This window comes from Mustela nigripes, chromosome 2 (assembly GCF_022355385.1).
Source record: "Mustela nigripes isolate SB6536 chromosome 2, MUSNIG.SB6536, whole genome shotgun sequence".
Taxonomy (NCBI): Eukaryota; Metazoa; Chordata; class Mammalia; order Carnivora; family Mustelidae; genus Mustela; species Mustela nigripes.
In genome coordinates, this window is record NC_081558.1 from 98,251,515 (window position 1) to 98,269,383 (window position 17,869).

The 17,869-nt window shown below is 37.2% G+C and overlaps 1 protein-coding gene across 1 annotated transcript in view; it reads left to right on the top strand.

Annotated features, from left to right (window-relative positions):
- The window catches only part of SLC49A4 (solute carrier family 49 member 4), a 68,936-nt gene that overhangs the window by 1,129 nt on the left and 49,938 nt on the right, over window positions 1-17,869 (top strand). Inside the window, exon 2 of the mRNA XM_059391071.1 lies at window positions 7,905-7,998. Coding sequence (XP_059247054.1) covers window positions 7,905-7,998 — 94 coding nt within the window. The remainder of the gene's footprint in view (window positions 1-7,904; window positions 7,999-17,869) is intronic.

A 17,869-nucleotide genomic window follows, 5' to 3' on the forward strand; every position in this document is an offset into this window, starting at 1 on the left:
AGGGCTTTCGGGGAAACTACATCTGAGTGATTTAATTTCTCTAAAATGGTGCATGGCAGCTTTAGAGTGTGTGTTTGTGACTAGGACGTTGTGTCCGTTGAGATTTATGACTCTCAGATAAAGCATGCCAGGTGAATGAAGACTCTCTGAGGAATAATGTGGGCAGACGTTTCTCACTTTACCACTTGCCAGTGCGATTCTGTTAGGAGAAAAAAAAGAGGTCACACAACTAAATGATAAGGCATTGAAGTGTATCACACAGGTATGGGTAAATGATTCATGATCACTGTGATGTAGCTGCTGAAAAAGGAGGACGGTCTGAGGCATAGAAGTACAGCATCAACCAGAAAGAGTTTGATATACTCTAGTGTTTAGTCTGAGCATCAATTTTAAAACCATTGATGAGCCAGAACACATTAAAAGTTGTGTGACAGGAATAATGATGTAAAAATCATAATGTATAAGATTAAGGGAAATGGTGTGTCAACCTTCACAAAGAGACTTGAGGCAGAATATGAAATATGCGAAGGTCGAGTAAAAGAGGAATTAGACTTACTGTGTGTAGTTCTAGAAGGAAGAACTAAATTGAGTGAAGCTACAAAAGGATGTAACTCAAAGCAATAAAGGAAGAACCTTCTAAGAACAAAAAGGTGTCGGCGGTGGAGGTATGTCTCGACTGGCATAGAACTTCCAGATAGAGTAAGTACTTTTGCAGAAGATGTGTGCTAGATGCTGAGGAAAGTTTTCTTGTACTGAATGGAAGTTTTCTTTTCTTTCTTTTTTTTTCTTCAATTTTTTAAACTTTATTTATTTATTTATTTATTTATTTGAGACAGAGCAAGAGAGAGAGCATGAACAGAGGGAAAGGCAGGGGTAGAGGCAGAGGGAGAGGGTGAAGCAGACTCTGTGCTGGCTCCATCCCAGAAACCAGGGATCATGACCTGAGCCGAAGGCAACTGGTTAACTGTCTGAGCCACCCAGAAGCCCCCAGATTGGAGGTTTTTTGTTTGCTTTTAAGCTGAATTATAGATGATATTTGGATTTCACCAGTTTTTCCACTAACATCTTCCCCCCTCCCCCATTCCAGGATTCAGTCTAGGGTTCCAAACTGCATTTAGTTATGATTTCTACCATGATTTCTACTTAATCTCCAGTCTGTGACAGTTCCTCTGTCATTCCTTACAAAGTTGGCTAAATTTAGGGGAAAATGTTATTTTGTTCTTTCTTTTTATTTACATTTTTGCCAGGAGCATTTTCCAATATTATTTTCTAAATTTAACCAACCTTGTTTTTATGGTAGAAGAATGTTAATTTTTACCTTTTTTATTATAATTGTATAATTGTTTGGCTAAATTAGAGACTACCTGTTCACTTTATTAAATAAGTTACTTTAGGAGTCCTTCAATAGCTCCTTAACCAGATAGAGAATTCAATTTTATATTCACCATTGGTTGAAGCAAAGGAAAAGAAATTTTAAAATTCTCTTTTAAGAAGTGGTTTTCCAGGGCGCCTGGGTGGCTCAGTGGGTTAAGCCGCTGCCTTCGGCTCAGGTCATGATCTCAGGGTCCTGGGATCGAGTCCCGCATCGGGCTCTCTGCTCAGCAGGGAGCCTGCTTCCGTGTCTCTCTCTCTCTGCCTGCCTCTCCGACTACTTGTGATTTCTCTCTGTCAAATAAATAAATAAAATCTTTAAAAAAAAAAAAAAAAAAAAAAAAAAAAAAAAAAAAGAAGTGGTTTTCCTTTTTAGTAGGAGAAAGCTAATATACTTTCATGTATTGACTGTCCTGCTGCAGATGTCCTGTCTGCATATATAGAAAGTAAGTTCCAACATTCTAAAAGATCTTGCTCCCCAGAGGGTAGATCGTTGTCTGGTCTTCCTGCTGTCATGGGTCCCAGCCAGCTTAGCATAAAAGACTGGTTATTTTCCTAAGATGGGTTTTGTGCCCTCTTACCCATTTTCATTTTTCAGCAGAGATTAAAAAAAAAAAACAAAAAACTGAAAAAAAAAATTTTCAGCAGAGATTAAAAAAAAAAGGAAAAAAAAAAACCAGTGAGATAATAGGAGAGCCAAGAGCAAGTGAGCCCTAGAAGCCAAGTGAAGAAAGTTTCAGGGAAATAGTACCTAAATGTGTACTAAGTACTGGGAAGATAGATTTCACAGAACCTATATACTAATGAGGAGATCTAGGCAACAAACAAAATTAAATATTTAGTATGTCAGATGGTGATAAATACTATGTAGGACTATAAAACAAGGCAAGAGCGAAAGAGAGGAGGTCATGATTGAAGAATGGAATTCTTGAAATTGAGATTGTCATGGATGCCATCATAGTAAAGACAAGGTCAGACTATAAACAAGAGAACAGACTACTGAGGTATAGAGTAGAGGACATGATTATAGAACAAGAAGTCAGGACTGGAAGGTAGGGATGTTGAACTGATCATCTAGTGGATATCAAAATCACCAGGTTTATGAAAAAGTAGTGTCATAGGGTGGAATAACGAGCCACGGCATTTGCAAATGGTGAGGGTGAATACCCTGGAGACAGGTGTGTGGTAGTTTCTAGACAGCTGCAGCAAGGACTTTCGAGTATGAAAATTAAATATAATTAGATCAATGGCTGTTCTGGCCATGATGGAATATTGGGAACTGGGTTTCAGTGTAATTTTCAACTAAAAACAAAAAATTAAAGTATATGAAAGTATATGAAACAAAGTTTTCAGACATTGGACAACAGGCAGGATAGGTTGGTGATCCCTATGAATGTTTCAGCCAACTACCTGGAGAGAATTTCCAGGTATCAATGTAGAGATGGGAAGCCTAGACTGAGTATTGCAGGTAAGTTGAGGAGACATTTTAAGAATTGCAAGAGACCAACTTAACTAGAATACTTAGGGTGGAATATCAGAGAGGGAAAAAAGCTTTACAGAAAGCTCTGGGTCTATACAGTTTCTCTTGAGTGTTCAGCCGATAACTGGTCGGCAGATACTTGTGAGCAAAAAAGAACAGGTGGAACAATTCCCAAAGTTCACACAAGGCTTGGAATAGTTCACAATCCCAAGACCAGGAAGGGAGAAACCTCAAAATGCATAAGAGGTTGGGTTGAATACTCATAGGGGCATTGCCTCAGTAGTAAAGACAAAAGAACCCCAAACTAAAGAATGCTCTGGTTTCACCTAGTAAAGTGTGAAACTATGCCTCAGAAAGATCAAAAGTAACTCAGCTATATCTCACAATATCATTCACAAACATTTGAAAAAGTGCAAAAAAAAAAAAAAAAAAAAAAAAAGAACCCATCATCCAAAGAGGTAAAATTCAGAATCCCTGACATTGAAATAAAAATTTACCAAGCATGCAAAGAAGCAGGTAAATACAACTTATAAAGAGGATAAAAAACAATGAATAGAAACAGATCCCAAAATGACACAAATGATAAGTTAGTAGACAGGAACATGAAAACAACTACTTTAGATATTCTATGTATGTTAGAAGATAGATGAAAGCATGAACATGTTAAGGAGAGACACAGGAAACATAAAAAGACCAACATTACGTTTCTATAGATGGAAATGCAATATGACAAAAGAAAAAAAAGTGTACTGGACAGGATTTAATAGCAGATCAGACATTGCAGAAGAAGAGATTAGTGAACTTGAAGACAGCAATAAATACTATCCAGAATGGAGGCGAGTGGGTAAAAAAGACTACAAAGATAAACAAAAACTCCACCAGCATCAGTGAGCTGTGGGACCGTTTTAAGTGACCTAATATACATGTAATTAGGAATCTAGAAGAGAAGAGAAAAGGGAAGGGCATAGAGTAAGATGAGGGTGGGTTCCTCAAATTGGAGAAATAATGGCAAAAAAAAATCTGTATCTATAAACCCACAACTTTAAGAAATACAAGAATTCTAGCAGAAGAAACAAGAAGAAAACTACACTGAAGCACATCATAACCATATTGCTTAAAACCGGAGAAAATCTTAAAAGTGCTGAGAAAAGAGACCAAGGGAGCAGAGAGCAATAGTGATCCGAAAATGCTGGGGAAGCAGGGTCATGGGGGGAGAGGTTTTGGTGGGATTAAGAAGGTGAAGAGAACTTTTGGAGAAGGGCTTGAGAATGTAGGGATTCCACTGATTCACTGATTGTGAGCCTTCCAGAAGGCACAGTGGCAAGGTTTCAGGAGTTGGGGAAGCTGTAGAGATGAGTTCAGATTAGGGAACATATGAAGCCACATTTGTGCAGGGATGACCTGTGAATCTTGGGTCTCCCAGGACTGATGTAGACGGGAAAAACAGGCACAATGTTATTGTTTCTGATGGTTTCTTTTCTTTTTTCTTTCTTTTTTTTTTTTTTTTTAAGATTTCATTTATTTATTGGACAGAGAGAGATGACAAGCAGGCAGAGTGGCAGGCAGAGAGAGAGGAGGAAGCAGGCTCCCTGCTGAGCAGAGAGCCCAATGCGGGTCTCGATCCCAGGACCCTGAGATCATGACCTGAGCCAAAGGCAGCGGCTTAACCCACTGAGCCACCCAGGCGCCCCTCTGATGGTTTCCAAAGCAGTTTGGGGTGGCAGGGCTGTGGCTTTTGGGGAAATGGAGACTAGAGCTCTCCTCACCAAAAACAAATAAGAGCTCGTCTTCTCTCCGGTTGATGGAAGTATAGAGTCTGAGAACAGTCTTACCAGATGAACTTTACAGCTATAATTAATTTCCTATACATCCAGTATGGATTTGTGTGTGTGTGTGTGTGTGTCTGTCTGTCTGTCTCTGTGTGTGTGTGTTCCAGTTAACATTGTATCCTGATTTTTTAGACAAACCTGTTGTAGAGATGCCATTCCTGTGCCAAATCAGTTCCCAGCAAAAGGAATTATTTCATCCACGGGAAGGAAGCTTCCTGCAGTGTCTGTGCCTTATTTGAATAGAATTTATTTTTATTTTCAATATGTTTGGTTTTCTGAAATTGTTCTAATACCTTTCATTAGATGTTTTCTTGCACTCACATCCTAATACTGTAATCACTTGGGATCTATTTATTTACATAAAAGTACTAGATGTCTCATAGGCTTATTTTCCTGGAGTCCTCCTACACCTCCTTCCTAAAGTCAGTTGATGTTATTTTGATTACATGAAATTAGAGAGTCCTGCCTTGTTGAGATTCAAATGAGATAAAACATTTTATTTAGAATTGAGCATCATCTGGGGTGGGTTAAGTAATAATTGGCAACAATTAAAAATAAGCAAGAAAGCCACAAGCTCTAACTGTGAGGTGCTTTAATAATCAGCTTTTCAGAACTTCTTTATAATGAAATGTATATATTTAGCTGTTATATTACCATTTATTTGATAAAAACTATAATTGCATAGAAAAGTGTGCCAGCCTTAAGCAGTAATAATAGGAAACTGGGTTATTTGGACTATATGGCCATAAACAATGCCTCACTGCTTACTGGGTGATTGCTTACCTTAATTATAAAACAAATACTTAGGAAAAAAATAAATACCATGTAGAAGGTAAAGCCTTATAGTCCCAAATCTGTAACATTTTAATCAGTATCTCATAAGACGCCCCATACACCCTTATAAGAATAACATTTTGCAAGTTTAGCATATTTATGACCATGGAGTATACTTTTTATTAATTATACTCTATTTCCCATGGCTATAATGTGGGTTTACAATTTGTATTCTGTTAGTAGAGGCAGTAAATGAGCAGTATGTATGCATTACTTCTTACTGGGAAGCACAATTTTCTGTGATATTCCTTCTGCCAAATTCTATTAATCATATTCAAATCATATAAGAATATTATAAAGCTAACTCAGTTCATATCACAAATTACCCTCAATGTGGCATGTGTGTGCCTGATCCAGATCTCGAGTTTATTTTCCTTGCTATGTTTAATCTGCATAATTACAGTTTTGTTGACTTTCAGTTTCCTTGGTTAAGAAACAGAATTCAGCTGAGTGAATTTGAAGAACTTACTGGCTTTATTCAATGGTTCACAAATCAGGCAGGATCTCCTCTAGCATAAAGAAAGGAGTTCTGGGGCACCTGGGTGGCTCAGTGGGTTAAAGCCTCTGCCTTCGGCTCAGGTCATGATCCTGGGGTCCTGGGATTGAGCCCCACATCGGGCTCTCTGCTCCGCAGGGAGCCTGCTTCCCTCTCCCCTCGCCCCCGCCTGCCTCTGTTCCTGCTTGTCATCTCTGTCAAATAAATAAATTAAATCTTAAAAAAAAAAAAAGAAAAAGAAAAAGAAAGGAGTTCCAAGGGCTATACAAAATGAAAGACTTTTACAAGCAGAAGGGACAGGGAACAAGCATGTTAAACTAGCAAAAAGTAGACTGTTGTGGCAAAGTCATTTTCCTTTAAGGGCTTGGAGGGGGTCTATCAAGCAGATCGCCTCACTAGCACTGATTGATTAGAATAGTGTTCCATTTCTGGGAGAACCAAACCTGTCATTAAGTCAAGGCAGTTTGGTAGCATGAAGCTTAGCATGAGCAACTCCATTTTGGGTCTGTTGTCTCATTTTAACACCTTCAAATAAAAAAGCCCTTTGAAAACCAAATGCTTAACTATCTCCCCTCTGTCAAAAAGAGCCCTGGGGAAAAAAAGAATAATTTAGATTTAAAAATTTGCATTCTGGGGCGCCTGGGTGGCTCAGTGGGTTAAGCCGCTGCCTTCGGCTCAGGTCATGATCTCAGGGTCCTGAGATCGAGTCCCGCATCGGGCTCTCTGCTCAGCAGGGAGCCTGCTTTCCTCTCTCTCTCTCTGCCTGCCTCTCCATCTACTTGTGATTTCTCTCTGTCAAATAAATAAATAAAATCTTTAAAAAAAATAAAAATAAAAATTTGCATCAGTCTATTCACTATGAAATGGTTTCAAGGAGGCATTGAATTTGGGAGAAACTGGAAGAAATGTTGGCGCTTTCCCCACATGCTCAGCATGAGCCACCTGTGTGATGTGACTGCTGCAAATAGATGGCATTAGTGTAGTAGAGACAGAGCGTGGCTTTCCAGCAAGTAGGAGTATATAATCCCATTGTATTACTCTGCCATAGCTAGAATATTGTGTCTATTTTTGATTACCTTATTTTAATATTGCTTTTTACCTTGTTATCTATGTGACCAACCCCTGGCACACATTTTTTAAATTTATTTTCAGCATAACAGTATTCATTGTTTTTGCACCACACCCAGTGCTCCATGCAATTCCACTGGCACACATTTTTAAAATAATTGATTATATTTGGGACAGAAGGGGAATGCTACTTGATCCATATTATACAGTCCTAAGCCAAGCCTTTTTTTTTTTTTAACAGTATCATTCTATAAATTGAAAGCCATCTGGTAAGTCAAGAAAAATTAAAAGACCATTGTTGTATTCATAATCAAAGGTTTCTAAAGGACCACCTCATATAACAAGCATTAGCTTGTCCTGTTTATTAAATAAAATACAAAATTGGCCAATTGTCATTTTTCAAGAAAATTTAAAGCCGTGACCTTTCTACCTTAAACTATTTAGGGGCAGTTTAGAGTTTTTACAGCTTGCATTTGAAAATTGGAAATTTCATATTGGAAGTATTAAACTAAAATACCTAGTCCTTTAAAATTATTTTTGTATTTTTTACTGTTATATGTGAACAAAACATTGTAGCCTTTCATTTGAAAAACTGTACCTAATGGAGCTTCTTCCTTGATGTGATCATTCAAGTTTTCTATTAATGTTAGAATCATTTCATTTTCAGCATGGAGAATTTTTTTCCCTATGTGTGGATTTTTAGCAAAAAGTTAAAATATTAGAATACAACATATCTGTAATTGAGTAAAAAATCTTTGCTCTTAACACTGGACTTCACATGAAAAGAATATAAAAATTACCCAGATATTTTTTTGTTTCCCTCTAGGTCTTCGGGTAACTGTGCTTCTGACATCCTTCCTTATGGTTTTGGGAACTGGTCTAAGATGCATACCTGTATCAGACTTAATGCTTAAAAGAAGGTAAATCCTATAAATAACTTACATTTTTCCCCACATTTTTCTTCTTTTGTTATGAAAATATATGTTTGGTTATAAGCTTTTAGTAAACGGTTCTATTTTTTAAATAATATTTTTAAAGATTTTATTTATTTGAGAAAGAGAAAGAGAGCACACAAACAGGAGAGGGGAGAGCGGGCTCCCGGCTGAGCAGGAAGTCTGACACGGTGCTGGATCCTGGGACCCTGGGACCATGATCTGAGCCAAAGGCAGATGCTCAGCTGACTGAGCCACCCAGGTGCCCCTAAGTGGTTCCATTTTTAAGAGGATCAGTAGAGGGTCATAGTTATATTAGCATTTATTTTTTCCCTACATGATTAGTTCAGTGGACATTTCTTAACTGTCATATGGAAGATGACTGCATTGGTTTTTGTGTAAATAAAAAATGAGCAAGTTAATCTTTATGCTATATAGGAGCTGTAATAACCACAGGAAATTAATGTATAACATAAGGAAGAATGATGTAGCTAATGCAGCAGAGGAGGTATAAAATTGTCCCGAGAGACTGAGAGAAGTTTTGGCGGAGGGTATCAGAAAGAGTTCATGAAGGAGGTGATAATTAAAGTAGGCATTGAAGGAAGAATAGACCTGGAATTTGATAACGATAGGGAAAGAATATTGCAGAGTAGAGGAATAACAGGAACAAAGACATGGAGCCGGGTAAGCATAGGTCTCTTCGGGATGGTTTGCTAGCTGCAATTGTGTACAGCAGCATGTCTGCTCCTGGGTCTGTGGATTTATTCTCAGAGGCTACGAGGTATACAAAGATTTTAAAGTTTTGTTTTCCTTTCGGTTAGAATATTAAAAATCATTTTACCACTAATAATCTGTAATTAAAAGATACTCTTCTTGACCAGAATGTCATTTTCTTACATTAGTGTTTCTCAAACTGGGGTCCTTGGATGTGATCTTGAAGGTCATTGAAAAGTTTTTCCTCTTTTAAAAGGACCCATAAATTATTCAAGTTTGGGAGACACTCATCTATAGGTTAAGGTATAAAAATGGGATGTAAATAGATGAGTTTAGAAAAGGTTATCCAGATTATGAGGGATCTTGATGCCATTAAGATGTAGAATTGTGGGGCGCCTGGGTGGCTCAGTGGGTTAAGCTGCTGCCTTCGGCTCAGGTCATGATCTCAGGGTCCTGGGATCGAGTTCCGCATCAGGCTCTCTGCTCAGCGGGGAGCCTGCTTCCTCCTCTCTCTCTCTGCCTGCCTCTCTGCCTGCTTGTGATCTCTCTCTGTCTGTCAAATAAATAAATTAAAAAAAAATCTTTAAAAAAAAAAGATGTAGAATTGTGATTCTGCGTCTATCTTGATGTAGAATTGTGTTTTCCTCACAGGGTAGTTATGAGCCACTTAAAAATTAAAATTAATTATTTATTAAAATTTTTATTTTAATAAAATTTTTATTAAAATTTTTAATTAAAATTAATTTTTAAGTGGCTCACAGCAGCAATAGGATCTAACCTGTGTTGGGTAAATTACTGATTTGAGGTATGTGGGATTGATTACAGAAGCTGGAGGTAGCTGGGAGGAGACCAGGAAAGAAGTGAGAGCCCAGACTGGAATCATTTTCTGTTTATTCATTTATCAGTTCACTTGCTCAACGAAATTCACTGAGCTCCTATTGTGTGCTAAGCTCTCTTCTGGACATGGGGAACACAGCAGAGAATACCAAAGACAGATCCTTGCCTCTTGGAGTTTCCATTCTGCCTGGGGAGACTGGCACTAAACTAGATAAATAAATAAAATATGTACTGTGTAATGGAGGAAAAAATAAAATAAGAAAGAAAGATCTGAACTGTCAGGGGAAGGAGGGTGAAATTTCAGAAAGAATGGCCAAAAATGAACAAACCAACCAAAACAAAAAACACCTTACTTGGAAGATAACTTTCGGGGGTAAGAACCCAGAGGAGTGGACCATACATTATCTGGGGGCCAAGCATTCCGGCAGAACAGCAAATGTAAAGTGCTAGAAGGAAAGAGCTCTCCTGGCAGGCAGGCTGGTGCGCCTGGAGCCAAGTGAGACATGAGAGGCTTCGTGGGAAGGGTGATAGGAAATGAGATCAGCACAGTTATAGGGTGGTGGTGGGAGTGTGAGACAAGATCCTTGAAGACCTTAGCTATTTCTGAGCTAGGAAACCACTGGTGATTTTGAGCTGAGGAGAACCCTGTCACAAGCTGCTTTGTGGAGAACAGGTTGAAGCTGGAGGTCAAGGGCAGGAGTAAGAAGACCAGTTGGGGAGCTATTGCAATAAATCAAGTAAGAGATGATGGTTTCTGGAAAGCTAGTCTTCATCTCCTATCCTTTTGAGTGAGGTTTTAACAGGTAAGTTTCATTATTGTGTTTGAGATGTTCTTAATTTTTCAAACATATGGCAACCAGTTTTAAAATACAAATTTCAGTAAGCTTAACTTTAATAATGCATTCCTTTAAAAAGCCCAGTAATGTTTTTATTAGCTCTTCTTCTGTTTTGAGCCATCCATACTCTTCTCTCTAGTCTTATTTCCCTTTATATCCTTTCCAGATATAAAACTCCAACAGTACTAAAGAATTGAGTCTCCATCTTAGTGAAGAAGGTGATATGGAAAAGAAATAGAGCTCATAAAGAAATGTAAACAAAGATAGAGGAGATGAAAGAGAATTGCTAAAATAAAGAGTTCAGAGAGATTGGATCTTTGATAAAAAGAGAGTATAAATTGAATTTTCAGTCATTGCATGTTCAGCTATAAAGAATGTAGGAATATTAGCCCTTTAAAATGAGGCTTCGTTTTATGTCCATGCAGTATCTCTTTTAAGCAGTAGTATTAACAATGCATATGCAGCTGTTAAAATGAAAATGCTACAATTAAAATCTATGTTTTTGACTAGTAGGTTTAGTAGATCACCACTTTTAAGCTTCCATCTCCATCTGATACTCAGCGGGAAGGGGTAAAGACCTGTAACATCCATTTGGCCAGCACTGAAAAGTATTTGGCAATCTGCGTTTTTGTGCCCCCGTTTTGCTTGGCACTTTTTGAGCCTCAGACCCAGCTTCTAGAATAGTGTCCCTGCACCCTTGGCTTCCTGTATTTTAGCTTCAGTAGGTCTCCAGACGTGAGAAAAGCAGCTTCTGATGGCTTCTTTCCTCAACCAAGACTCTTTTCACCACCTCTTAATGGTTCTATCACTGCATGGTATCAGTATTTCTTTTACCTGCATAGTACCAGTAAAGATTCAGGAAAATTCAGTTCTTTTCTTTTCTTTTCATATTTTTATTTATTTGACAGAGAGAGAGAGAGCCCACAAATAGTGGGGGCAGCAGGCAGAGGGAGAGGGAAAAGCAGGGTCCCCACTGAGCAGGGAGGCCGATGCAGGACTTGATCCCAGGACCCTGGGATCATGACCTGAGCCAAAGTCAGCCGCTTAACCAACTGAGCCACCCAGGCGCCCCAGGAAAATTATTTTCTACTTCTAGTGACATCATGGATGAATCAGGAACTTAGACTAATGCACCATAAGGCATTTCTTCTATGATCAAGAAACAAATCATACCAAAAGTATTTCAGATGGCATTGCTGTATATAGCACTGGATGACATGGCTCTGTAGCATGGATATTGCATGTCCAGTAAACAAACCATTTAAAGATTTCTGGAAGGTGAACTTGCAGTAAGTTTTATCTGCTTTTAATTGTAGATGTAGTCAGTGATCCCTGTAACACATGTCATGTTATCTTTTAATTAGGTGTAATTTTCATTAATATAAGTAATAGGTAACATTTACTAATGTGCTATATAGTTAAATAGGATGGTTCTAGTAAACATCGTTTTTTTTTAAGAGATAAATTCCACTTTGAAAAGCTTGCAGCTGACAAAATTACATTTAAAATGACCAACCATACCAGGGGGGCCTGGCTAGTGCAGTCAATGGAACATGCAACTCTTCATCTCATGGTTGTGGGTTTGAGCCTCATGTTGGGTGTAGAACTCCTGAAATAAAATCTTTTTAAATTAATTAGTTAATTTAAAAAATGACAATACCAGAAAAGATTCCTACTAAAATCTTCCTACTAAAAGACAAGTCCCAGAAGCTATTAAAGAAAGGCTTCATACATTTAAGTAAATAAAAATTTAGAATATCTGCATGATTAAATATACTATAAAACAAAGTCAAAAGACAAGTTAAAAGCTGGGAAATATTTGCAGCAATAAAACAAATGGGTAATTTCCTTAGTTGAAAAGAATTTCTTCAAATCAATTAAAAAAGCAACTTAGTAGGAAAATGAGTGACAGATATGAGCAAGTAATTACAGAAATTAAAATACATATGTCATAAGCTTAGGGAAAGTTGCTCAACTCTGTCATAATTAAAGAAATGAAAATGAAAATAGTATGTAGCTGTCTTTATTGGCAAAGATAAGAAAGTGTGATAACATATGTTGCTTGGGGTAGGAAAACAGGTCCGCTGATGTGTGAGTAGTTTGGGGCATTCCTATTGGAGGACATTTTGGCAGTATTTATTAGATTCAAAATGCAGTTGCTTTAACCCAGTAAATTAGCCCATATGTGAAGTTCTACCAGTTTGCAGGGATAACCATGTTTGTGCAGCCTTGCTTGTAATAGTAGAAGGCTATTGTCAGAAGGCCAGTGTCTTTGGGACGTCTGGATGGCTCAGTTGGTTAAGCATCTGACTCTTTTTTTTTTTTTTTAAGATTTTTTTATTTATCTGTCAGAGAGAGAGAGAGAGCGTGAACACAGGCAGACAGAATGGCAGGCAGAGGCAGAGGGAGAAGCAGACTCCCTGCCGAGCAAGGAGCCCGATGTGGGACTCGATCCCAGGACGCTGGGATCATGACCTGAGCCGAAGGCAGCTGCTTAACCAACTGAGCCACCCAGGCGTCCCAGCATCTGACTCTTGATTTCGGCTCAGGTCGTGATCCTATGGGTCCTGAGATGGAGCCCTCTGGCAGACTCTGCATTCAGTGGGGAGTCTGCTTGAAGATTCTGTCTCCCTCTCCCTCTACCCTTCCCCCCCATTCTCATTCTCTCTTTCTTTCTTTCTCTCAAATAAATAAATAAACTTAAAAAAAAAAAAAAAAAAAAACAAAGGAAGAAGGCCAGTGTCTTCAGTGGACTGGTCATGACAGAATGTTAGTGAAATAGTATGCAGCTATGAAAAGGAAGTAAAAGTTCTGTACATGCTGAATGGAAATATCTCCAGGATATTGTCTGGTTTTATTAGAAGGTAGTTTACATATAATGTAACATGTTATATTTAAAATGTTCCTATTCAAAGAAAAAGTAAGAGGGATCTATGTATGTTCCAGTATATGGTAAGGACTGTTTCTCAAAGAAACCATTACCATTAGTTGTTTCTGAGGTCTGGGGAACTAGAAGTCTGGGGTGGGAAGGAGATTTACTTTTTATTTTGTGCTCTTTCCTACTCTTGGGAATATTTTTACCGTGTGCATATATTACCTTTTTTACTGAAGACATTAGTTAAGTGAAACTAAAATGATCATGTGAGAGTTTCAGTAATGAGAACAAGAGAAGGAAAGGCAAGGGTTATACGCAGATTTCCCCAGTGTAGAAATAGAAAGCTTATGATGTAAAAGTGAACAATTGGTAGATTTCAAAACCAAGACTCTTCTTTGTAAAATACATTAAGATTCAGATTTTCCTAGGTCAATGTTTTTTTAAAGTATGGTCTGCACACTACCTACTTATTAAAAATACAGATCCCAGGCACCCCTCCTTCCCCCCCCCCCACAGTTCCACTCATGTAGTCTCTGGAATGAATCCCCAGAATCAACAATCTTAACAAGCTCCTTTAGTTAATTTTATGCTTGTTTAAGTTGGAGAACTACTGTCCTAAGTACTAGCATCCTAACTTTAAATGGTAACTGATTAAGCAAATTGCATTGTGCTTGCCCATCCTACGGTATAATCATATAATATACTTAATGTCTTAAAGCAAGATTAAGATTTAGCCTTTATTCAATAATTTTATTTGCCCTAATTTGACTCTTAAATGTCAGGGGTCAAGTTTCACAACTATTTCTGCATGGTGGTAATATGGGCTTCACATGAGAAAGATTGGTAGGGGGGATAACTCATCTTGATTAGCATTAAACAGAGTGAAAAAAGGGAGTAGAGAGGTATAGAAAATACTTTTTTCCCTTTTTGGTTGTCCTTAGGATATAGTTATTTCTGAGACATTTCTTCCAAGGGCCCATGCAGTAGCTATATGAATGTTTTTATTTACATTGTTTAGATTAAATATTATATTCATATAGAAAGTACATAACATATACATATACTTTAGGAAAATAGTCATAAAGCAGGCAAACATGTACCCATTACCCAATTTAGAATTCTAGAACTCCCCATGGGTCCTTCCCTCATCATAGTCCTCTCCTTCCCTACTGTACATAATTATAATCACACATGTTGATAGGGTTTTCGAAGTAGATGGAGTTGAAAGTTAGGAAGTTAGGAAAGTTAGGAAGTTAGGAAGAATACATTCAAAGTCTATCGTAAATCTCTTTTTCTCCCGAATAAAGATTTACTCTAGATTTTTTTTCTCTTAATACCAAAAAGAAGAAACAATTAAAACCTTATTTTATCTGCATCAAAATCATCATACAAAATAGGCTAGAAGTAGATGTTGATAATAATTTAATGTAATGAAAAACACTTAGGTTAGTAGGACTATTAAATCATATTTTATTAAATAGGTTTATCTAATATGTGTTTGGGAAAATCATTTAGCTATTTGGTTGCTTTACATGCATCAAAATATATTCCAGATGGATTGATGAGCTGTGCATTTAAAAAATGAGACCATATAAGAGAAGATTATTCTTATCCTTAAAGAGATTACTTTTTTCCCAGCATAAAAATAATGAAAGACATCACCGAGGGAAAAGCTGATAGGTTTGACTCCATAAACATTTGAACCTTTAGGCTTCAAAACAAGTCAAAGTCAAAACATGAACTGGGAAAAATGTGTTGCATGTATGATAGATAATGGATAAAATAATATAAAACTATATAAGGAATTTAGGAAAGTGAATGGAAAACTGGGTATAGTAGACATAAATAACAAATGTTGGTTCCCAGATTTCATCCTTTAAATTCATAATTCAACAGTCAACATTGATTTGACAGCCCATGTATTAGTAAGGTATAGGTTAAGCTATGTAATGAAGATACAAAGATACGTGGGCTCAATGAGAAAGAAGTTTATTTTTCTCTGAAAAAAGCCTAGAAGATAGTGGATTGCTTATAGGCAGCTCTGTTTCACAAGGCCCTCCAAGGACCCAAGTTTCTTTTCTGTTGCTTTAAGATCTCGTAGGGTGATTCCTTGTCCAAGTGGTCAAAGCTGGCTCATAATCCTACTCTCATTCTAGCCCACAGGAAGGGGAAGGTGAATGTGTAGGGCAATGACTACATCGTTCAGTGATGACTAAGAGGTTGTATATGTCATCTGTCCTCAGATCCACCTGTGCAGACGTAGTCACGTGGCCATGCTGTCTGTAAGAGGCTGGAAATGTAGCTCAGCAGCCATGTACCCAATTAAAACTCAGATAGATAATGTAGACAAATATATAAAGCATTCATTCAAAAAGAGAAAAATTGCAGTACACCAATAAGAAAGACCAGTAACCAAAGGAGAAATAAGAATGCTCCCATCACCAAAGGATATCCATGTCTTAATCTCTGGAACCTGTAAATTTGTTACATTACATGGTGAGGGAAAACTTTGGTTGCAGGTGGAATTAAACTTGCTAATCAGCTGACCATAAGGAGATTATCCTGGTTTATCCAGGTGGTCCCAGTGTAATCACAAAAGTCCTTAAAAGAGAAACAGAAAAGGAAATCAGAGAGATGTGGCATGCTAGGACTCTCATCTCTTACCAACTTTGAAGACAGGAAGGGGAGGAAGGGGATGATGAGCAAGGTTTGCAGGTGGCCCCTAGAAATTAGAAAAAGGCAAGGACGTGGATTCTTCTAGAGCCTCTAGAAAGGAGCATAGCCATGCTGACACTTTGATTTTGGCTCATTGAGACCCAGGGACTTCTGGTTTACAGAACTGTAAGATAATAAATTTGTGTTGTTTTAAAGCCATTAGTTCTGTGATAATTCATTATAAAAGCAATAGAAAACTAAATGCCAAGTTTTTGAGTGCATGTGTTTGAGTATTTTTAAAAATAATGACAGTACTGGTGAGACAGGCACTGTCGATCACTGACAGGAATAGAAATTACTACAAATCCTTCTGAAAACAATGTGAGAGTAGGTTTCCTAAAGCCTAAAATGTTAGTATCCTTTGACCCTAAAGAAGTAACCTGGAAAATAGCAAATATTTATGTTAGAAAGATTATCACAGCAGGATTATTATATTAGCAAATAAATAGCAAACATTAGGAAAATGGTTAAATAAGTTTTTATACATTTATACAGTAGACTGTCACAGAGCCATAACAATTATGATTATAAAGAATCTTTAATGAGAAAAATGCTTATGACAGGCTATAAAGTTAAAATAATTTAGTGCATAAAACTATATTCAATATGGTATCTAGTTACCTATGTTTAGGAAAATAATCATAAAACAGGCAAACATGCATCTCTCAATATGCATTGGAAAAAAAGCTAAAAAATACAGTAGTAGTGGTTGGGTTATTTAATTGAATTATTGAATTTATGGCTATTTTCTGTATGCATTTTTCTAGTATATATATTTTTAAACTAAAAGAACAAAATAAAAGTTATAAGACAAAAAAACCTATGAGACAAAATGGGGTGAGGCAGACATCTATTTTTTCCCCTCTTCCTGGCCAAGAGATGATTGCATTTGGCCTTAATAAAAACCCTGTGACATAAAGTACCTTTGGAGAAATTGAAACAGCAAGAGAATAAACGATTCACCAAAGATTACACAGTTAATAAATTTAGCTCAGACTAGAAACTGAGTTTTCTGATACCTAATCTAATACTCTTCACTGTGTTTTTTTGTGTGTTCTCTATAACTGGTACTTGATGTTATTATGAGTTTATTTAGTGCCAAGACTATAATATTCATCTTTATATTCCCTTTAGTGTCTAGCTATAGTTTCCTTGACCATAGTAGACATTGAACAGATATTTCTAGTCAAATCATAATTAGCCCAGATTATTAAAGGATAAAGAAGTGAAATCGAGTTTCTTAAAAAAAAACAGACTATAGCAACAGTCCCTAAAAGGCTTCTTCCTTTCTACTACTATCTCTGTTTCTTCCTTCCTAACTTTCTTTTTCCTATAATTAATTCATAGTATCTCTGACCCTTTTTTTGCCCTATATTTTCTTGGACTAAATAAAGGAAAACTATTTTTAACACTCTGCCATTTTCAATACCCAGGAAATGGTGTAACATACCAGTTTATTCTGATGCAGGATAATTAGGAATTGGGAAATGTTTGTGAACCATTGGCATATTGAATATTAGAGATAAGTATTTTTTTTGGATTCCAAATTACATCATATTAAAAATACATAGAATTTAAGTTAAGAATGCTGGACTTGGGGTGCCTGGGTGGCTCAGTAGGTTAAAGCCTCTGCCTTCGGCTCAGGTCATGATCCCAGAGTCCTGGGATCGAGCCCTGCATCTGGCTCTCTGCTCCGCAGGGAGCCTCCTTCCTCCCCTCTCTCTCTGCCTGCCTCTCTGCCTACTTGTGATCTCTGTCTGTCAAATAAATAAATAAAATCATTAAAAAAAGAATGCTGAACTTACAGTGAGGAAGTATCTGCTCAGTTTCTAAACCAGTTTTCTAATGTTGTCACCAATGCTAGTCATAATAAACTAAAGGT